Source organism: Engystomops pustulosus, chromosome 6 (assembly GCF_040894005.1).
Source record: "Engystomops pustulosus chromosome 6, aEngPut4.maternal, whole genome shotgun sequence".
In the NCBI taxonomy this organism is placed as follows: domain Eukaryota; kingdom Metazoa; phylum Chordata; class Amphibia; order Anura; family Leptodactylidae; genus Engystomops; species Engystomops pustulosus.
This window is the reverse complement of record NC_092416.1, coordinates 143932064-143956295: the sequence shown is the minus strand read 5'-3', so window position 1 is coordinate 143956295 and position 24232 is coordinate 143932064. Positions and strand designations below refer to the sequence as shown.

At 42.1% G+C, this 24232-nt stretch overlaps 1 protein-coding gene across 3 annotated transcripts in view; it reads right to left on the bottom strand.

The window, feature by feature from the left end:
• Positions 1–9872: 9872 nt before the first annotated feature.
• LOC140066114 (protein kinase C delta type-like) overlaps positions 9873–24232 on the bottom strand; it is a 31860-nt gene continuing 17500 nt past the window's right edge. Inside the window, exons 1-3 of one of the 3 annotated variants that reach the window (XM_072113656.1) lie at positions 10630–12077; positions 10225–10317; positions 9873–10066 (exon numbers count right to left, since the gene is read on the bottom strand). In XM_072113656.1, the coding sequence (XP_071969757.1) occupies positions 10718–11974 (1257 nt within the window). In that variant the 5' untranslated portion in view covers positions 11975–12077 and the 3' untranslated portion in view covers positions 9873–10066; positions 10225–10317; positions 10630–10717. Of the gene's footprint in view, positions 10067–10224; positions 10318–10629; positions 12078–24232 lie in introns of those variants that run through there. The other 2 variants (XM_072113655.1, XR_011848120.1) reach the window with 2 other exon arrangements.

Here is a 24232-nt window from a genome sequence, read left to right as displayed (position 1 = left end):
CTTACCTGTTTGTGTGGCTGCATGGTCTGTCTGTCCTGAAAGGATGATCCCTAAGTTGTCCGGTAGGCATCATGCAAACCCATGTCCCTGTTCAGGCGTCAATTTTGTTAGGGAAATATCCCCATCTCTGTGATGTGTGGGTCCAAATTATTGTATAGTACGAGCTGCTCGGTGAATCACTCAGACCTTCACATGTTTGAGAGAATTCCAATTTATTTAGGTAGCAGACAGTTTTTATAGGTTCTTGGGACAAAGGAACCTACTGAGCATGCCCACATTCCAATAGCCTTCAACAGGCTGTATGCGTGTAAAATGATCTGTGTACACGGGGGGATGGTACTATGCATAGGGGTCTTTTCTATCAATAGAGCCAAAGAAAAAGACACATAGAGGAAGAACACAATAGAAAATGGATTCTATTCCCTCACACACCTATGAATCTGCAGCTCGGAGGATCCCTGGTAACACCCTGTTGAACCCTTCAGGCTCATTAACATCATTTTAAAAGTTGATATTAGAAGGCAGGAAGCGATGGATAGCATATATAAGAAGATGACCACAGTCATGGTGCCTGGATCTATGAGTAACTGTCCCTGGTTTATCATGATGGATTTTGATGGTAGATTTTATATAAAAGATTGTTGCTATAGTGCTAGATCACAATGCCAGCTTGTGTACACATGCGCTTTATCATCCACACAGGGCTAGCGTTCCAGAGATTCCCTTAGACACCTCTGTTGGAATCCCTATCATTACCTATTCTGAATTCTTATTTACGCACATTCGGTATCATTATACAGACGGTGGCACTCTCCACCTTCAGAAATCCAAAACTTTGTCATTTTCCGTGTACAGAGCTGTATGAGGGCCTATTTTCTGCATAACAAATTCTTCTTCTCAGTGATATTTATTATTCCATACCGTGTAATGGGAAGCATCAAAAAAAGCGTTACTTTTGCATTTGCGTCACGTTCTTGTGGGCTCCGTTTTTTACGACTTTCACTCTGCGCTCCAAATAACACCTCTTGTTTATTCTTTGGTTCGGTATGATCACGGTGATACCAGATTTATATAGATTTTAATGCGTTTTAATACATTTTCAAAAATTAAACAAATGAGTATGATTAACATTAACCCTAGATGGTCTGATTGTTCCTACCATATAGTGCAATACTACTGTATTGGAGTATATGGCATTTTAACACCGTATTCATTACTTATCATTCATTACTTATCATCCCTTATCAGTGTGCACACATTTTGAATTTTTTACCTGTGTGATGCAAGGACTTTTCCATCGTATCTATCATCTATCTATTATTAATCTAAAAAATAGAAAACGTCAGCACTCCAATTAGTGGAAATAAAGTGGTGTTTATTTCACCTCTTGCAACATTTCAGCTGTATCCCAGCAATGTGTGTCAGAAAACATGGAAGTACTTATAGTCACAATTTGATGACATCATATGTGAAGTAAATAAATAACAATGAAAATATATACAAATCCAATACATGATCGCATGTGATTACATCAATATATACATCGTGAATTGCGACCTGTGCTGTGGCAATCATAAATATGCATGATCGTGCTACCAAACATTAATAAATGCATTTGTGTACATAAGATAATTAATAAATCAATAAATCACCTGTGGATACCGCCTCCTGATCAGTCTCGCTACTGCGCATGTCTGCGAAAGGTAATGGAGGGCAGATATTCTAGTGCGCACGACACGCATGCGCAAAGGCAACTTGTACTCCTTGGCGCGATCTTGGTTAAGTGGCCACATATATAGAGGAAGCTAATTGTATATTACTGCTTACGAAAATAGCGATCTGTTTGCAAAAAAGCATCATCGCTAAGCCACCATAGTCCTAACAGTGGTCTATCAGCTAATATAAAAAATTGTTTATACTGGAATACCTATCGGGAATATATTTCAACAGAACGGACCTACAGCTGAGATGTGACATTATAGTGTCGGCACCCTGGAAAGAGTGTCAATATGGTAACATGCTGTTCACAAAAATAAGGGCTCATGAAAGTGACGGCTCTTAAAGAATGTCACCAATTATAGAGAGAAAGACCACAAAAAATGTGGGTCACAATGCGCTGGATCCTCTTTTATAAAGTGGACCCTACGTATGTGAAGAGGGGACACTAGATACATAGTGGGGATGTAATCCATCTCCACCAGCATCCCAAGTGAATCCTCACCCACTAGTGGAAATGAGGTAGCCCTAGTGATCAGCACGTACCTATAACTTAAGAATAAGGCTGCAGATAATTGGTCCAAGTGTAAAGGTACTAAACTTTAAAATCTGTTTCTCCACACCACATATCGCAGACTTTGCAATTTTCAATAAAGTATTACAATTTATTAATCTCTTGAATAACATGAAAATGAGAGAAATTCTTTAGATCTTGATTTTTTGTGAACTACTTCAGGAGGGGTCCAGGGAGGTGTCCAACAAGATATAATAGTGACATAGTGAAGTGATGATACGTGTAGTCTAAAAAAAGAAGAAAACAAAATTAGTAGCATATGGTAACGACACCATAACCTGCAAGACAGATGATTCTCAACAAGGATATAGAACACACAATGAGGCAAGCCAGTATTTTAAAAGATGCCACTAGTTTTAAAGTCAACGTTGAGCCCATTGGGCTTCAGCGTATTAAGCTTGTAAATCCACTCTAATTCTTTCCTCTTCAGTAGTTTCATCCTGTCTCCCCCTCTCCTCAGGGGTGTAATTCTATCAATGAGGCGAAACCTCAGTTGGCCTTCTCTGTGATTGTGTTCTAAGAAGTGTTTGGGTACTGGAAGGTCTTTCCTGCCCGCTCTGATTGTGTACCTATGTTGGTTGATGCGTGTCTTGAAGTCAAGGGTGGTCTCCCCATATACCATAAATTACAAGGACATTGTAGCATGTAAATAACATGGTCGGAGTTGCATGTGAGATAATGTTTGATCTCATATGTTACATTGGAAAGCGGATGTATAAAACTATCACCTTTTATCATCATCGTGCAATTGACACATTGGGGCAGATTTACTTACCCGGCGCATTCGCGATCCAGCGGCGCGTTCTCTGCACAGGATTCGGGTCCGGCTGGGATTTAAGAAGGTAGTTCCTCCGCCGTCCACCAGGTGGCGCTGCTGCGCCGAAAATAATCTTAACGCCCCGGAATGCACCATCCCATAGCAGGTGAAGGTGAGCGCTTCCCAAGCGACACATTTCGGTTTTTAAATGCGGCGGTTTTTCCGAATACGTCGGGTTTTCGTTCGGCCACGCCCCCCCGATTTCTGTCGCGCGCATGCCGGCCCCGATGCGCCACAATCCGATCGCGTGCGCCAAAAACCCGGGGCAATTCATGTACAAGCGGCGCAAATCGGAATTATTCGGGTAACACGTCGGGAAAACGCGAATCGGGCCGTTAGTAAATGACCCCCATTGTCTGCAGGGGAAGCTAACTTTCTTTTGAGGTGCGAGAAAAGTTTGTCTCAAGACTTTTTTGGGGCCTACATCTGTCCTCACCAATTTGTCTCTTAAGCTAGGTGTTCGTCGATACGAAAAGATAGGTGGGACACTGAATTCCAAAATCTTAGGAAAGGCATCCGTAAGGATATGCCAATTTTTTGTTATAAATTTACCTATTTCTTTGCTCATTCCTGTATAGAAAGCACAAAGCATGTATTATTATGGCCCAAAATCAAGGACGTTTTTGCCTCTGGTTCACTCAATATTCAAAATTTATCAGCATGGCTGTGAACTAAAACTTATATTTTTATTAGATATACCTTAAAATATACAAAGGTCACAGGTTGTGAATTCTAAAAACAACAACAACAATCCGTACTATAGACACCGACCTAGACGACTATACTGATCACCACAACCCACAACGGTTGTGGATCAAACAATGGGGATACCACGTACCTGTAAATCACGGTGCCATGCACCATACCATCCAAAAAATACCTTGCAAAGAGGAAATAAAAGATGGTTATTACCACAACTGGTAATGGTCTGTAGTTGTGTCCAGTGGTCAGCTGTGCTGTTTCCAAAGTACGTGTATTGACGGGAGCATTAAGATGGTAAAGGACATACCTGTATATGTTAGAACCAAAAACGTCACGAACTGTAACAAGGCTACAACTGTCCCTGTCCCCAGGTGTGATTAGCTCCCGCCCTGACAAGGGCAGTCCCAATAACTTGCCCTAGTTTAGAACAAAAATGCAGGGTGTTTTTTTCTAAACTAGGGCAAGTTATTGGGACTGCCCTTGTCAGGGCGGGAGCTAATCACACCTGGGGACAGGGACAGTTGTAGCCTTGTTACAGTTCGTGACGTTTTTGGTTCTAACATATACAGGTATGTCCTTTACCATCTTAATGCTCCCGTCAATACACGTACTTTGGAAACAGCACAGCTGACCACTGGACACAACTACAGACCATTACCAGTTGTGGTAATAACCATCTTTTATTTCCTCTTTGCAAGGTATTTTTTGGATGGTATGGTGCATGGCACCATGATTTACAGGTACGTGGTATCCCCATTGTTTGATCCACAACCGTTTTGGGTTGTGGTGATCAGTATAGTCGCCTAGGTCGGCGTCTATAGTACGGATTGTTGTTGTTGTTTTTAGAATTCACAACCTGTGACCTTTGTATATTTTAAGGTATATCTAATAAAAATATAAGTTTTAGTTCACAGCCATGCTGATAAATTTTTCATTCCTGTATAGGTTGAGATGAATGGTATACGTTTCAAGTGTTTAGACTTGACTTTGGGCTCCAGCAGTTCGTCTCTCTGTAAGTTAAGAGCTCTCTCCCTATGTTCCATTATAAGTGGTGTTGGGTAACCACGATCTTTGAATTTCCTACTGAGTGTGTCAAAGCTCCTATCGAGATGCGTTTCAGTGGACACAATCCTACTGACCCTAAGGAACTGGCTATAAGGTAATGATCTTATCATTTTCTTAGGGTGGTTACTTTTAAAGTGTAACAAATTATTTTTGTCGGTTGATTTGACAAACATATCTGTCTGTATCTTAACATAACTTTTACATCAAGAAACTGTACTGACAGCTCTGACCATACCAGTGTGAATTGTACATTGTGGTTGACCTCATTCAGAAAATTTTGAAATAATAGTAGTTCATCTGATGAACCTTTCCAAATGAGGAAGATATCGTCTATGTACCTCCACCACCTCACAACCTTGTTGAAGAGGTGGGATACATAGACAGGCTCCTCCTCAAAGTTACTCATATAAATGTTGGCAAATGTGGGGGAAACGTTGGCCCCTATTGCCGTACCCCTTAGTTGCACAGAAAAAGTGTCTTGAAACAGAAAATAATTGCACGTAAGTACCAGTTCAAGTAGTTCCATAATAAATGAAATGACCGCTGTAAGACCTCTATCATGGCTAATAGATGTATAAAGACTTACTACGTCAAATGACACCAGAATTATATTATCCTATGGTTTTAGATCTACACCTTTGAGTTTTTTCAAAAAATCAGATGTATCTCTGATATATGATGGGGTATTAGTAGCCCAGGGTCTCAGGAATCTGTCCAAAAAAATGGCTATATTATTCAAAATGGAGCCCATACTTGCCACTATGGGACGTCCAGGTGGATTTACGAGACATTTGTGGATTTTCGGTAACAAATACAAAACCGGTGTCACCGGATGATCAACAATAAGATAATCATATAAAGCTTTATCAATGAGATTTGTCTCTCTAGCACGATCCAGAGTGTTTTTAATTCTCTTATTAAACTCAAATTTCGGATCACTGTTGAGTTTTTTGTATACTGAACTGAATCTGTCAGTTGTCTCTCAGCATCTTGTAAATACATCTGTGTGTCCATGACGACGACCGCACCCCCTTTGTCAGCGGGTTTTATTGTGAGGCCGCCGTCATGGACAAGATCTTTTAGTGCCTGCCATTCCTGGCTTGTAATGTTCGGGTGTTTAAGTCTCTCTGTGGCACTTGCTTCCTTAAGTTTATTGATCCCTGTTGTAATACCCTGTCTGAAAGAGTCAATAACTGTATGTGATACATGCAGTGAGAAATTACTTTTGACAAACAGATCAAAATCTCTTAATTTCAATACAGAAGGTATAGGTACATTACTTACATTAGCTAAAGACAGTTTTTCAGAGAACCAGGTTTTCAATTTCAGTGATCTGAAGAAATTCTGGAGGTCTATTTCAATGTTGAACCAGTCAACTGGTGCGGCCGGGCAAAAGGATAGTCCTCTGTTTAAAAGTGAAACCTGTGCTGGAGACAAAATTTTTGATGAGATAGTAACAACTAATGTCTGTCCTTCCTCCTTGTTGACACCTTTGTCAATACTGGTTTCTCTCTCTGGTTTTTGTTTTTTTCTATATTGCCAGTGTCTGACCCCTCCTCTTCTTGTTGCTCTGTCCTTATGGGCAAGGGGTCTGTGCCCACCCCTAAAAGAATCCGGAGTAGTGCTTGAGCCTTCTTGAGCTTTCGACGTAGGTGTTTTCCTTTATTTTTACGTTGATATACTCTTTGTCTTGGTAAGACAAAGAGAATAGCACCTATTACAATTTTTTCAAAGGACTGTGCTGCTAATTTCTCTATTTTTATATTATGAATCTATCCATCTTTAGCTTTACAGGCAGTCCCCAGGTTACGTACAAGATAGGGTCCGGAGGTTTGTATGTAAGTTGAAACTGTATAATTTATAATTGTAGATCCAGACAAAAAAAAATTTGGCCCCAGTGACAATTGGAGTTTAAACATTTTTTGCTGTAATGGGATCAAGGATTATCAATAAAGCTTCATTACAGACACCTTACAGCTGATCATTGCAGCCTGGGACTATAGTAAAGCATGCAGAAAGCTTCACCAGAGGTCAGAAGGGTCTGTCTGTAACTATGGGTTGTCTGTAAGTCAGGTGTACTTAAGTAGGGGACCGCCTGTATATTGAGGGGGTGGGGTTTACATCATATGCTGGAGCTATACTATATATCACGCCAATGATCTTTGTTTTATACATATTGCAGAATTACATGCTGGGCCCTGATACCGGTGCATACAACCAGCATCAGGAGCCAGAGTATAGTAATCCGTGTAGGGGTGGATTTACCAGAGCTGATGCGCCTGAAATCAGGAGTATAAGCCCTGAAACCGTAGTTCCTGGCATATGGAATATACACCTATTTACCCCCTTATACCATCTCCACAGCACGTTGGTGTGAAAGGGGGGCAACTGCTGCGGGGCATTCCTGCCCTGTGCCTGCACAATGCCCATAGCCTGCTCCAGTTCCCAGAGAAGGCTAAGGCACAATTCTATGCCAGGTTGGGCCTAGTGTAGTTGCCTGGAAGTAGCTTTTATATGTATCTCACATATTCAATGACAAGGATTGAAAGGTGAATGAAACAGTATCAGGGCTTTGGTGGAGGATACATGGCGTTTCTATAGCAGAATCTGCTGTGCTGGGGGTCAGTAGGTGTAGGGACTACTTGAACACAGCAGGTGGAAGCGGTGCATGAGAGAGAGACGCCTGTATAGCATTATAAGACTTGTGGTTAAACTGCCTCTGTCAGTGCTGTGCATGAGGCCGCTAGGCCCCTCATCTGCTTTTCTGTGACATAGAATACACGCCGCACAAGCATCAAAATAGTAAATGAAAAAGTATTTATAATTCCAGGTAAGCATTACGAATAGGTTTTTGAAATATTTTAACCTCTTTGGGAGGTTTTTGAAGTAATAAGTTTCGTGGCATAACACCTTTAAGCTGGTCCTCAGCTTAGGTTCTGCATCTGTTGGTTTTGTTTGGCTAAGTTTTTCTTCATTTTTTTCTTCTTGATGCAACTGTTTTGTCTAAAAACCTGAATGTTAACATTGCTTTGCATCACACCTGTTTATTTGGTCTCATCAGTGAAAAAAAAACATGAATGTTATATCCGTTTTTTTTTTGCAGACCTAAAAGACTTCTATTGGCTTCCGTGATCCGCATCAGTGCAGAAAACAGAACATCTTTCATAATTTTTTCCAATGAATGAATGAATGGATCAGTGAAAATACAAGCCAATGTGAAAACACCCTTAGAAATCAATGGATTTGTGAGGCATTCATGAAAATCACTGAAACACGGATGTGAAAGAGCCCTTAGAATGATTATGGCAGATTGCAGTCATCTGAGATGATATAATGATAGATGATTGCAGCATTGGCCGTGACTACAGTATGTAAATGGCAAGGATACGGGTGCAGTCACACGTCACGTCTAACGCATTCCACCAGCTGGAGAGAGATTTGCCTAATTAAACAGCTGTTAACATTTGTGTTTACAAAACACAACCATTAAAGTGATGTTAACTTGTGTGTTAACAATACTTTAATGTATACGTTTGTTAACACAATGGTAGAGCACAATATATATGATATAAGCAAAGGAATTGAGAATTACAAGTAACAGCCAGAGCTGCAGTCATCTGAGATGGTATAACGGTAGATAGATGATTGCAGCTCTGGATGTGACTAGAATATCACATATGGTTTAAGTGGCACAATTGAAAACATATTTCTTCACACATAAGCTGCCTAATACTAAGAATGATATGGTATATAAGGAGCTCTGCTCTTCTACTTTCATTATAAAATGAACTTTTATATTTCTGCTAATGCAGCACAATAACTTCAAGGGTATTAGTATTACACCTCCTCCAAAAAAACACCTCCTTACTCTTTCTCCCCCTCTAATTAAATCTAGCGGCAGTATTGATAATGTGCTTCTTCTCAGTTTCAGCAGAGAGAGTGATGAAGAGCGCAGAAGGAGAAGGGGGCTGGTTCCAAGGGCTTTGGGGGGGCATTACCAGAGCCTCTTTTGGCTTCAGGTTCTCTGGCTATTACACCCCTTCCACATAGTAACACAGGCTACACAATATCCGTGCTGTGAGGAGGTGGGCTTGCCTGTATGTTTGCCCCCTGTCCCTATCTCCCCCTCCATGTCCCCTGCCATGTAGCAGTACTTCCTGTTCTGGGAGCAGGACTACTTTCATTTCGGAGGCTCCTCCCCACACACCCCGGTGTCTGTGACCATAACATGGAGGCGGAGGACCCTGTAAGTCACCTGTGGGACAACCTGAACTGCCCCATCTGCTGGGAGCTGTTCAGCAACCCGCTGAGCCTCCAGTGCGGGCACAGCTTCTGCCAGAGCTGCATCCATACAGCATCCTCTACCTCCTCCAGAGCCCTGCAAAATTACCTCCAGCAGGCCACTTGTGAGGAACAGACTCCATGATGGTGGTAAAAACACAAACTCTGCAAGTCAATGGCGTCCTGGAGACATTTCTACAAAATACATTGGGGGTCATTTACTAAGGACCCGATTCGCGTTTTCCCGACGTGTTACCCGAATATTTCCGATTTGCGGTGATTTTCCCTGTATTGCCCCGGGATTTTGGCGCACGCGATCGGATTGTGGCACATCGGCACCGGCATGCACGCGACGGAAATCGGGGGGCGTGGCCGAGCGAAAACCCGACGGATTTGGAAAAAACGCCGCATTTAAAACAAAAAAAGTGTCGCTTGGGACGCACTTACTTCACTTGGTCTGGCTCGGTGAATTCCAGTGCGTTCAGATGCTTTTCAGCACAGCTGCGCCGCTGGATTGCGAACGGACCGGGTAAGTAAATCTGCCCCATTGTATTTTATGTATAATGTGATGTGTGATGTACGAATATAGAGTCTACACTTGTGAGAATTTTTACTCTTTGTTGATCCCCAGCACCTCATCCACATAACCAAAACATGTCCTCCCACATACAATAAAACTGTGCACACCATATGAAATAACATAGACAAAAGACAGAAAGGTGAGGAATGAAAATGTATTTAATCCTCAGAAATTATTTGTTCATGTCAAATGTATGACACAGATCATTGTGTGGTTCTCATTTTGGATCACACACAGCAGAAGAATGAAATCCAAGTCATGGAGATGGTTATTATGTGGCACTTTGCATCCAAGATGTAGGTAGAGTAGAATCCTGGTGGATATAGAAACGCTGAAAGAGAGAACATTGTATAAGTACATGACAGTAATCTAACGCAATCTAACTTGTTATTATATGTAATCCCACAGATAATTCTTATCATTCACGTAGTAATATACTAGTAACCCCATGACAGTATCCATCCTTGTATCATAGAAGCTGTGTCTTACCCACTGTAAGTGATTCCAGAAGGAGTAAAAATGGAGCCAAGGTGAGCTGGATGCTGGAGGCTGAGGTACACTTTCCCTTTCCGCTGTAATGTTCTGTACAAGACAGAAACAGCATGTATTACATTGTATTCCAAGAATAAGACAGATAAATGTTTACAAACAAAGTATTTTTGCACAATGCAGCTGTTCTACAATGTAATAAAAATGGTAACTTATAGGAGTCTGCCATTTGTATATGTGATGGTAAATGTCCTTTAAGTACTTCTAATACTGCCCCCTACCTACAATAATATAACTATTACTGCCCCTATGAACAATAATATATTTTTGGTTGCTACAGCTGCTGCAACAGGAAATAAAACAATACACTAAAATGTCACCAACTAACATGGAAATATAACTTACTGACTGTACCTCATGTGGTAAAGATCTTAACACTGACTGATGATCAATGGTGGTCGGAGAGAAGCACTGAGATTTATGTCCTGGTCACCTAGATGGAGTACTCAGAAAGGTCAAAAGAGAAATTTGAGATGGATTTGCAGACTTCTGGACGGGTGTGACCTTTGGGTGCTTGTTGTGATGACAGAACCAAGGACGGACTTGAGAAGACCTCAATGTTACTTTTCAGTCTGTGCAGGAAGGGAGGTTCAATAGTTTGGTTTTCAACTTTCTCCCAACTGACGTCATTATAAAATGGGTGTTGCTTTATTTTCACTCCCCATCGCAGGCGTCTACGCTTTTCCTTGCAAAGGATCTTTGCTACTATATCTTTCGCCTCCTTAGTCATGTTTTTGGGGAAGGTGGGCTCCTTACTCATGACAATTTCTCTGAACTCTTCAGCAGATTCAACCTCTTCAAATGGGAAGGAGTTTGTCATCAGGTGGTGAAGTAGCACTCCAAATGCCCACCAGTCAACGGCAGAGTCATAGTAATCCTTGTTCAGGATCTCTGGGGCCATATAAGTTTGTGTTCCACAAAAGCCGCTGATCATATCTATGCCAAAGACATTCTCTGCTGCAACACCAAAGTCACATATCCGTATGTGGCCCCGACGGTCGATGAGAATATTCTCTGCCTTAATGTCCCTGTGGATCACTCCAAGTTTATGTAGGTGTTGAATGCCACATAGAATTTCCGCTGTGCACAAAACTGTCGTTTTAACATCCAAAGCTCCTTCCACCGCCAGGACCTCTTCCAGATCCCCACCAGGCAGGTATTCCATGGCAAGGAATCCATAGATGTCATTTTGGAATCCGGAATACACTTGGCAGAGGTATGGCTTACCAGATGATCTCAGCAGCACACTCTTTTCTGTTAGGAGGGAGGCATTCTGCTTTCTTTTAGCAATGGCTTTTATAGCTACCATGGTCTTCTTCTCTATTGTGGATGCCAAGTACACAATCCCAAAACCACCTCTAGCAAGTTCTTGGTGTATCTTGAATTGGGATAATCCACGAGGGTTGATGCTGGTGGATGGCAAAGCCTCTCTATACTCATCCAGTTTTTTTTTCTTTTTGGTCAGCATCTCCTCATCTTCTAGTTTTCTTTTCTCCCCTGTTTTTTCACGCCGCTCAGTGTCGGCTCGGTCTTGGCTATTCAGGGCTCGGGAGTTTCTTCTCATTGGAAGATACTTTTTGGAGCAGTTCTGGTCTTTTTTGCTGCTCCTTTTTGCTCTTTTCTTAACATCGCCCTCACTCTCTCTCTTCCTCTTCATGCCACCCCCTTTACCCCTGGAAGGGGGTGACATCTTTTCCCCAATTCCCCAAAACCCAAAGTATTTGAGAAAAATCGCTCTCCTAGGACACTATGTAAAAGACAATATCCAATATGGAGTCTGAGAATTCTTGAGCGTGTTCCATGCTTATATAGCGTCATGATGTCATAAATGTAAGGCATGTCATAATATGCCAGCCAATCAGGAGAGAGATTTCCTGTGAGTGTTCTATGCTAAGAGAATCCATTGATGTCATAGTTTCCAAATCTCTTTTGCATAATATTTAAATACACATATCCAACAGAAAATCCCATCTATATTTATAAATATCTTTATATAAAATAATTAGCTTTACATTATTTCTACAGAACTTACTGACAGTTTCCACCTGGATCTGACCAAATAAGGATGAGTCATTCAGTGCATGTCACCTGCTGGTCACTTATATCCCTGTGCACTGGTGCTTGGTGTATGGGGATATTATTAGTTATTGGCATTTGGTCTCTAACACCTAATGGCCAAAGTACACAGTCAGCACCCAGGAACCTCCTGGTGTGCAGAACTTCTAACCAACTGATCTGAGGAGCTCAGAGGTAGAATCAGGGGTTTACCATGTTAATGTAATTATTATACCTACAGGTAGAAAGCACTAAATATTATTCCTCTTATTCCTAATTTTTCCTCTTCTTGGTTTTCCAAGTGTGTATAGATTTAAGAGTAGCTTCAGCTATACTGATGTTGTAGGATTATTAAAATGTTGACACGCCAGGATAATTGTAAAAAAAAAGTTATAAACCCTTTTTTTTTTAACAGCGATCCTGGCATGTCAACATTAAAGAAGACCAGCGCAGGGACCGTGGATAAGATGACTAGAGGTAAGTATGTATAGTTTAATTTTAATAACAACTAGTGGTAGATTTCTTTCAACCTACTAAACTCTACACTGCTTTCAACTACATTTTTAACCATAACTAACTAAAAACAATGGATTAACCCCTAGGCGCACCAGGACGTTATAGTACGTCTCCTTGGCTAGATGCTAAGCGCACGGGGACGTGCTATAACTTCCTGCTTCTGGCAGCGGCTCACAAACGGAGCCGGCACCAGAAGCAGCGGCTGTCAGCTGTCTATCACATCTGACACCGCGCTGTAACACCCCCCAGATCGGAGTCGGCTCAAGCATGACCGCGGCGTGTAAGGGTGTTTGCGCTATGGATCGGATCCCCCGTGCCGCTTACCGGGGGATCCGATCCACTTCTAGGCAGCTCCGAGGACTGGCATGTGCCCCGGAGCTGCACGCTCTCCCCGGCAGTCAGATCCCTTCCAGGTCTGATAGTAAACTGTCTGCGCATGTGCCTGCATGCTCAGACAGTTTAAACTGCTCTACAATAAAATAGTATTGTAGAGCAGTGTATTCAACTTGAACCAGCGATCAGAGCATCACTGGTTCAAGTTCAAGTAAGTATAAGTAAAAACATGTAAAAACACTAAACCCTACACATTAGAATAAATTTAAAAAAATTAAATAAAAATGTAAGCCCCTAAAATGTCACAAAAAACCCCCGCATATTTGGTATTGCCGTGTCCATAACACTCTGTATAATAAAACAGAATCGTCACTGGACCCGCATGGTAAGCACCAGAGAAAAAAACGCAAAAAACCTTCAAAAAAAGCGAAAAAGTGATTTAAAAAATGTTATGCACTCTAAAATAAGCCCACTAAAAAGAACAACTGTTCTCGCAAAAAATACACAAAACTCCCACATATTTGGTATCCCTGTGTCCGTAACAATCTGCATAATAAAACAGAATCGTTATTAGATCCGCAAAGTGAACCCGTAAAAAAAACCCTAAAAAGCTCCAAAAAAAAGATAATTTTTTAATTAATACCCTATGAAAAATGCTCTAAAAAGTGATTTAAAAAATGTTATGCACTCTAAAATAAGACCACTAAAAAGAACAATCCTTGCGGGGGCGTGTTCAGATGCCGAGGGAGTGGGACGCGTGAGAGACAGGCTCCGCTCTCCCTGACTCGAATACCCGCTGCCTACCTCAACACCATGGGCAACCGCCGCAAGCAGAGGACGGCTGGCACCTCACCGGACCGTTCGGGGACCTCGTAGACGACCACACTGCCGGAGATGTTCGCCAGGGGGACCAGGGCGTCTGCAGCCAAGATGGCGCCGGCGTGCGCCACAACTGCAGCAGACATGGACTTCCCGAAGCTCCCGTCTGCAGGGGTGCGGGGAACCCCGTAACAGACGCCGCTGCATCAAAACTGGCCGGGCTCCACCACCACCCTGAAGCCATCAGGTACAGGGCAGGCCAGCAGCTTGACGGGGGGAGAGACCTCCAGCCACACTGGAGTATATAGCCCTGCACCCCCCCAGACACCGGACGCCAACATAGCGCCCTGCAGGATTCCACATATCAGGGAGGAGGGGGAGCGCTGGGTTCAGGAGAATGACTGCCCGACAGTCATGGAGGGGGCCCAAGAGATGACACAGACTGATCACCAGCACCTCTTAATAGACCTGGCCCCTCTAGCAGGGCCTGTGGGCCTGATTCCCAGTCCCAGCCCATCAGCCATGCCCTTGACAAGTGCCTCCCCAGCTTCCCCTTGCCACAGAGGCAGCCTTCCCTGAGGCAGTCCTCATATCTGGCCCAGGAAGAACCGGCCACAGACTACATGGCCACTCCAAGGGCTCTGCACCCCACTTCTCCCTCCCAATGCTGGTCCTCACCACCAGAGAACTCCCCAGCCAGAGATCTACCACTACTACTCCCACCCGATTAGTGGTCTCATGTTAATCAGCTACCAACGAAGCTGGATTTTCAAACTCTGATTTCCAAAGTAAAGGAGACCTGCAAATCAGCCATAGCTGAGATTCGCCAAGATGTACAACTGGTAGCCCAACAGGTAGATGCTCTCGAAGATGACCATGCCACTGCTCTCAAAGCTATTAATGCACTTCAGAAACGGGTTATGTCTCAGGAAGAGACAATACAAAAACTACAATCTCACGTGGAAGACCTAGATAACAGGGGCAGGCGCACAACATCAGGGTCTGGGGAGTGCCGGAATCAGCGGGTCAAGAGGACACCTTCTCTATCCTGGAAGAAATATTCAACACACTCCTGGGGAACCCCCCGGACGTTCCCATTAGAATGGACAGAGCACATAGAGCACTTCGCCCAAAATCCACTACTAACCGACCAAGAGACATTTTCTCCTTAAAGAGGACATAATGATGAAAGCTCGACGTTTGAAACGCATTGAATACTGCGGAACGCAAATCCATCTTTACCAAGACCTATCATGGGTCACACTTCAACGTCGCAGAACCCTACGTCCATTGCTGAAATTGCTGCAAGACCACCATATACCATACAGATGGGGCTTCCCTTTCAGCCTATTAGCACGGAAAGACGGAGTGACCCTCACACTTAAAACACGCAAGGACCTCCCAGATTTCAGTTCCTTCCTGAACATCCCTATACAGGAGAGGTGTGGACGTTTGACTGAGTCCATACATCAAACTATTCACAAAAAAGGCCTTAGGCCTCACTGAAACTCATTTTGTCATTAAAATTTCACTTTTATTAGTACTTTCTTTAAAAGGGAAAAAACAGAACAATTTGGACAAATTCTAACTTATTAAAATTATGCTGGCCATCGTGGAAACTTTGTTGTGTGACCCGTAGTGAGATGAGGAAGGCTGATCCTAGGATCTTAGTTAAGGGTTCTTAACACCACCAGGTGTCAGTGTGGTGCCGTTAACCTGACGGCTATACAAAATGTTGTTTAATTGATAGAAAAGCTACAATGTTGCAACTTGTAGCCTATTCATTCTCTAAATGGATACAGTATCAGTGCATTAACTAATGCACTGACTCGTACATAAACCTATCCCTGGTGGTGATTCCTTTTATATGTGTACAAACTCATGCATACTAGTGCGCTTCAACTCCACTAGCGATAGTTTTATCAGCAGTTATTATTTCACTGCCAGTCAACTCGCTTGTCAGGTTCGCTAGGGAGATTGCTGGGACTTCTGGTTCTTCTGGTGGTACCAGCAGCGTTCTCCGAACCCCGGCGCGTATTCGCGCAAACTCCACCTCTCGTCCTGGGCAGCGGCTGCTAAGATCTCGCGCTGTCTAGGAGTGGCTGGGACTTTGAACCTCTGCTTGGTGCCTGGTTGTTCTGCACCATGAGGGGTTAATTCCCAGATGCTGTCCAGCTCCTATCAGGTTCTGGAGGTGGAGTTCTGGCTGCATAAATTGCAGCTTCACTAGTCACCTGTGCCAGTGTTTGAAAATCCCTTTCTCCACTCGCTGCTACTAGGTTGTATTGCTCAGAATCTGTATCTGTATTGTTGTGACCTCGGCTAGTTTTTGACATTGACTCTTTGCCTACTGATTTTGCTATTGACGTACCCTCTCGTTGTGACTCCGGCTTGTTTACGATTCTTTTGTGTTTTGTGTTTGTCAGTCTGTTTGTGTTTCCCTTCCCTCACTTATCCAGCGTATCTCGAGTCTTCAAGTAGTCGCCCCACGGTTTAGCGTGGGGGGGGCTATAGGAAGGGACAGAGGTTGGGGCAAGCTCAGGGCACACTATCCCCTGTCTTTTGTGTACCAATCTTAACATCGCTATTTTATAGAAGCGCTAGAGTTATTTTGGTCACTGTGGTTTCCAATGAGTATGGCACTACCTGACAGTATTCCTCGTTCTATACTGAACTCTCCCTCATCATCATTCACTCATTTTGGATCACACACTCACTTTGCCTGCTATCTAAAATCTTTTGCACACTAACGCCCCCCCAACATGTTTCGCCACATAAGTGGCATCCTCAGGGGTGCCGGGGCTAGAGTGTGCTCGCCCATATACAGCTCCGACCTTTAAAACCTCAGTTTCTGTCGTCATGGTGTACTCCCACTTGAAGTCGACCTATGGTGATTCTTGATACATTCTAACCAGTGGGATCTCAGTAATTCAATGAGTCCATTGGCTAAGTCTTACCCAATCCAGTACTTCCTGTGGTTGCGCACAAATCGCATTTATCCAACTTACCTTTTAACGTGATTCGTTCAAGTGCGCATGCGCTGGGACTCAGAGTTCGAAAGTACTTCTGGTGCGCGTGCGCGGGGACTTGGAATTATCTCCGACCCGCAATGCCTATAAGGTCCTAGTGCGCATGCGCAGGGACTTGGAATTATCCAACTCGCAATGCCATTGAGGTCCTAATGCGCATGCGTAGGGACTTGGATTATCTCAAGTCAACCTACAAGGGATAACTGCGCGCATGCGCCGGAACTTAGAATTTTCCTCGCACTACCCTGATGAAAGTTGTTACTGTGTGCACGTTCTCAGGATTTCAATTTCTATCAATGGTAAGTTGTTATTCTTTTTAGGAAATTGTCCGAAGGTGGGTAAGTGTATTTCTAGGGTTTATTCTTACGATTTAATATCATGGGAAGATTATCCCGACATATTAGTGGAGTTGTTATGATCTCATGTTATGTAAATGCATCCATACCCAATGGGATATATGTGTGAGGAGCTCCTGAATAAAAGTAGAAGTTGTCCATTTCTTTTAACATTACTTCTGTCAATGGATATTGGTATATTGTATTTAAATTCCTCCTCTATTAATACTTTAAATCCTTCATGTTCGTATGTCACTTTGTTAGTGACGGCTAATGATAGCCTGTCATTTCGTTAGTAACGGCCAATTTTGGTATGTTTTGTAAAAGGTGTAGTAATGTGAAATATGGTTTATTAGATTGTTGTAAATCAAAACTAATCTAAATGATGGTGAGGGTGAGTTCGTTCGTGATTGAGTATTCAGAGAGATTCAAACTATGTCCTTTTATCCAAGCAAAGTGTAGAGAGCGGAGAGATGTTGCTTAATACTGAAGATAATAGTTTTTACAGAAATGCGTAGAAGGTGAAACCTTCATTCAAACCTTTCGGACTTAAGCATTCTAACCGCTCTATCCATCGAGCTTCCAACTGGAGCAGCAATTTGTCTATATTACCCTTCCGAGGGCCTATTTTCAGCTGGTCTATTGCCCAGAATTTCAGATGGTTCATATTGCCCCCATGCTTTAGTTTAACATATTTTGCCAGGGATGTTTCCTTGTCCGTCCTGATTGTACTAAGATGTGCCGAAATTCTTCTTCTCAGTTCCTGAACTGTTTTCCCCACGTATATTTTTGGGCAGGCACACTGTGCTATATAAATCACACAGGTACTCTTGCAGTTCAGGAACTTTCGGATTGTATAGGTCTTACCATCAACAGAGAATTCCTCCAATTTTAACAGGGATAGGAACCCATTAATGATTTTGATAGCCACGTTTCTTTCTTATTCGATTTGGGTTCAAAGTAGCTGTGAACAAGGGTATCCTTGATGTTCTTGCCCTGGCGGTAGGTTATACTGGGTCTATTACTAATTACCTCTTTCAGGTCGTCATCCGACTGTAAAATAGGCCAGTATTTGTTTAGAATGTTAAGGATGTCTCCAGTCCGTGAGTCAAACGTCCCTATACATCGCACTGTCTTGACCTCTTCTTGTCCCCTTCTTGATTCAGATATTAGGGCATCCTGGTTTGTTTGTTTACCCCTCTTATAGGCTCGTTTTAGAGTCTTCCTGGGATAGCCCCTGTCAAGAAATCGCTTATATAATATTTTGGATTCAGTTTCAAAAGCCTCATTCGAGGAACAGTTCCGTTTGGCCCTCAAATATTGGCCAATTGGGATACCCTGTTTCAAGGGCTTAGGATGCCAACTTTCCCAGTTTAATAAACTGTTGGTTGATGTGGCCTTTCGGTATACTGCAGTTTCCAAGTCACCAAGGTGATTTATGTTTATAGTTAGATCCAGAAAGTTAATTTTTGATGCATCAATCTCAGGTGTAAACCTCATCCCTATATCGTTTTTGTTTAGTGTGTCTACCATTTTGTAAAAATTGTCCCTATCTCCACACCAGAGGATGAGGATGTCGTCTATATAACGACCCCAAAATAAAATGTGATCGGTGTGTGATGTATTTTTATCGTTAAAAACATAGACAGATTCCCACCACCCAAGAAATAAATTCGCGTAAGTAGGTGCGCAAATAGTGCCCATGGCAGTACCTTTCACCTGATGGTAAAAGGTACCGCCAAACAAAAAATAATTGTGTGAAAGTAGAAAATCAAGGAGTGTCAAAGTAAAATAATTATGATCCGCGAATTGTGTCCCTTTTGTGTCCAGAAAACTTTTGACTGCAGTAATACCCAGATGATGTATGATGTTTGAATATAACCCTTCCACGTCAAGGGTAGCTAGGAATGTCCCTGGAGGTACCCGAATGTCTTGTATTTTGTTTATCACATCCTTCGTATCCTTCAAGTAGAAACGAACGGATGCAGGATGTTGTCCACATACTCACTGATACCCTGTGTCAGGTTATTTGTACCAGACACTATCGGGCGACCTGGTATAGGGGTAACCTGTTTGTGTACTTTTGGAAGGGCATACATGGTTGATATAGTAGGTTTATTGTTGTAGATATATTTATATTCATCCAGTGTAATCAGATTTTTACCAAGGCCATCATCCAGGATCTCTTTCAGATCACTAAGATATTGTTTAGTCGGATCCCTTGTTCGTATTTCATATGTGTCTCTGTCCTCTAAGATTTTCTTTACCATATCTACGTATTGTTTACAATCCATTACAACAGTGTTACCACCTTTATCCGATGGTTTCAGAATTATTTGATTATTTTCTTTCAATCTATAGAGAGCTTGTTGTTCTTGTAGACTTAGGTTCGAATCGGTTTTGTTTTTATGAGCTTTCAGTTTCTTGATGTCCTTGGTGACTAGTTGAACAAATGTTTCTATTATGGGATAGAGGGAGAATGGTGGTGTGTTTCTAGACCTGGGTTTTAAAGATGTAAGAGGTGGATTAATGCCTATCGGGCGGTTTATGTTCTCTTCCTCTAGATCTAAGAGGATTTGCAATGTTTTTTCATTTCTGCATTTTTCCAGGGTCTCATCGTCCCATTTGAGGTGTTGCTTACAGGTTAATGTCCTTTATCCAATTGAAGGCGTCAAAGGTTGGAGTTGGGGTGAAGGATAGTCCTTTTCGTAATAGTCTCAGCTCATCCTCATCCAGGGTGTAAGAGGAAATGTTGATCACTAGTTTGTCTTTCTCATTTAAAGTTCTAATATCAGTATATTCTCGTTGATCACTTATTTCCCATTGAACCCCCATTTTTCTCGGTCCCGTAGTTGCATATTGGGGACCGGTGTCCCTAAAAAAGAGGTCTTGGGTACCAGACTTATGTTTGTCATAGCTGTCGTTGTGGGGTTTGTTGTTATCCCTTGGTTTGTACCAATCATAGTGTGTGTTCCAGTACTTATACTTGGTATTCCTAAGGCTTCTCTTGGTATGGGGGTTTGTATACTTCCACATGTGATGGATTCTCTTGGAGTGGGGAAAAGCTGATTTCCCCCCGAGTGAATTGTGGTCTGTGATCCTGTGATATTCGAATTCAATGCTTGCGTACCCCATGCCTGTGGTTGTGGTACCTATCCTATTGGATAAGATGGAATGTGTGGATATGAGGTAGTAGGCGAGGAATATGATTGGGAGGGCCATTGTTCTGCTTTTTTGTTACTATTATTTGGGGCTCTCTTTGAATATCCACCTTTACGATGGTTAATTTTACGCTTGTTGCTACTTCCTTTTCTTGATTGATTGGAATCAAGATCAGAAGAAGACACTTCCGATTCTGAAAAGTCAATATTGGTGGTTGTTCTAGCCCTAAATTGATTAGGATTTTTTCGAGTATACACCTGGCCTGTCTCAAAGTCCTTTATGTCCCTGAGAAATTTCTTATGTTTCCGTTCCTTTATATCGTTTGTCAGTGAAATTATGTTTTTCTGTAATTTACTCTCAAGGGTGGAAAAATCGGGATTAGTGTTGAAGGTTTGGATCTCCTTGACTTCTCTATCTAGTTTCTCATGTAATCTATTGAGATGTCCTTTTTCATATTCATAAAGGTAATTAATTAATCGAAGCGAATTTTCAGTGAGAATTTGTTGCCACCCCTTTATGAATTCACTATCTTCTTGATGTGAGTTGGGGTGTAGGTTTATACGAAGTCCTCTGTATACTAGCTTCTGTTTTAGATAAGTCTCGAAGCTAACCACTTCCCAACTAGATTTCACATATTGTCTATATGTTTTCTGTAGGTCTCGAAACGCTGTATTGACGTCAGACTGGTTGAGAGGTAAGGTTTCAGTAGAGAAGACTCTCGAAATCTCATTGGAAATATTGTCATATGATATTTTTTGCGACAGGAAATTCGCCATACTCTTTAGTCCCTCTCATATACAGGCGGTCCCCTACTTAAGGACACCCGACTTACAGACAATCCATAGTTACAGACGGACCCCTCTGCCCAGTGTGATCTCTGGTGAAGCTCTCTAAATGCTTTACCATAGTCCCAGGCTGCAATGATCAGCTGTAAGGTGTCTGTAATGAAGCTTTATTGATAATTCTTGGTCCAATTACAGCAAAAATTTTGAAACTCCAATTGTCACTGGGGCAAAAGAAAAAAATTTGTCTAGAACTTCAATTATAAAATATACAGTTTCGACTTACATACAAATTCAACTTAAGAACAAACCTCCAGACCCTATCTTGTATGTAACCCGGGGACTGCCTGTAGTTGGAAATATGATCGGGTTAATGTGTATTGATATGAATTAGAAATTGGGTATTACTAATTAATTTATATGGCTGTAACTATTCAGAAATCTTGATACTTAATTATTAATCATTCGTGAACTGATATAATACTGTCGATATATGTTAGTTAACGAACATAGGATTTTTTAAGAAAAGAGGAGGTCGCTATTTATTTAGAAAGAATGACCTGTCTGGTCTATTCACAAGTCCACTTGCACGTAATGCGGGATTGAACCGCTATCTGATCTATATACAGGAGAGGTGTGGACGTTTGACACTATGAGTCCATACATCAAACTATTCACAAAAAAGGCCTTAGGCCTCACTGAGACTCATTTTGTCATTAAAATTTCACTTTTATTAGTACTTTCTTTAAAAGGGAAAAAGTATATGTTAAAATTGAAGGAATTCTCTGTTGATGGTAAGACCTATACGATCCGAAAGTTCCTGAACTGCAAGAGTACCTGTGTGATTTATATAGCACAGTGTGCCTGCCCAAAAATATACGTGGGGAAAACAGTTCAGGAACTGAGAAGAAGAATTTCGGCACATCTTAGTACAATCAGGACGGACAAGGAAACATCCCTGGCAAAATATGTTAAACTAAAGCATGGGGGCAATATGAACCATCTGAAATTCTGGGCAATAGACCAGCTGAAAATAGGCCCTCGGAAGGGTAATATAGACAAATTGCTGCTCCAGTTGGAAGCTCGATGGATAGAGCGGTTAGAATGCTTAAGTCCGAAAGGTTTGAATGAAGGTTTCACCTTCTCCGCATTTCTGTAAAAACTATTATCTTCAGTATTAAGCAACATCTCTCCGCTCTCTACACTTTGCTTGGATAAAAGGACATAGTTTGAATCTCTCTGAATACTCAATCACGAACGAACTCACCCTCACCATCATTTAGATTAGTTTTGATTTACAACAATCTAATAAACCATATTTCACATTACTACACCTTTTACAAAACATACCAAAATTGGCCGTTACTAACGAAATGACAGGCTATCATTAGCCGTCACTAACAAAGCGACATACGAACATGAAGGATTTAAAGTATTAATAGAGGAGGAATTTAAATACAATATACCAATATCCATTGACAGAAGTAATGTTAAAAGAAATGGACAACTTCTACTTTTATTCAGGAGCTCCTCACACATATATCCCATTGGGTATGGATGCATTTACATAACATGAGATCATAACAACTCCACTAATATGTCGGGATAATCTTCCCATGATATTAAATCGTAAGAATAAACCCTAGAAATACACTTACCCACCTTCGGACAATTTCCTAAAAAGAATAACAACTTACCATTGATAGAAATTGAAATCCTGAGAACGTGCACACAGTAACAACTTTCATCAGGGTAGTGCGAGGAAAATTCTAAGTTCCGGCGCATGCGCGCAGTTATCCCTTGTAGCTTTTCTATCAATTAAACAACATTTTGTATAGCCGTCAGGTTAACAGCACCACACTGACACCTGGTGGTGTTAAGAACCCTTTACTAAGATCCTAGGATCAGCCTTCCTCATCTCACTACGGGTCACACAACAAAGTTTCCACGATGGCCTGCATAATTTTAATAACTTAGAATTTGTCCAAATTGTTCTGTTTTTTCCCTTTTAAAGAAAGTACTAATAAAAGTGAAATTTTAATGACAAAATGAGTCTCAGTGAGGCCTAAGGCCTTTTTTGTGAATTCCTGAACATCCCGACACCAGTAATTGCAGAATGGGCAATCGCCCCTCTGAATCCTCCCCTCTCTCCTACATGGCAGAAGGTCCAACCAAGAAAAAAAGGAGGACAAGATCAAACGGTAGGAACAAGAGGCCCTCGCAGCACCAGTCAGCCCATACAGCCGGCAGGTCTCTAGACTTAATATTGGTTGTCTCATTTGAAAATTTTCAGTTTTTCATATAATTAGTATAAATGTTGAGGTAGGCTTTACTGAGCCACAGTTAACTAACAGGTCAGGGAGAGGGAGACGTCGCGGTACCTGGCCCAAAACGCCTTCCAACACCGGGTATGACCTTTATCGCCCAGACACCCGGGCGCAGAGGTATGGAACCCCTGCTAGGATAGGGTGTCATAAGTGTATCTGTTTGCCGGATCCCCACAGGGGGCGAATTAATGCCCGTCTCATGGGGGGGCTTGGCCCCACTCTCAGGTTTTTGAACTGTAATTTCAAATTTAAGTGCGTTCCCCTGTTCCACTATCCCTTTAAAGTTGCATTGTTATGGTTTATTGTACTTATCTCCTGTCTATTGGCTATACTTCCTCAGTTCACCGAAGGAGCAGCCTGGCTCAGTCATACAGGGGCCTCCCCGGGACGGGTCCCTGTGCCTCTCTTGTGGTCCGCAGATAAGCCTGTCACAGATGATCCGACGAGATGGTGACAATTCTGTCATTGAATGTTAAAGGGCTTAACTCCAATACCAACGCAACCTATTACTGCAGGAGCTGGAAAGGCAGGTCCCGGATATAGCCTTCCTACAAGAGACGCATCTATCGGACTCTGGTTCCTGTAAATTT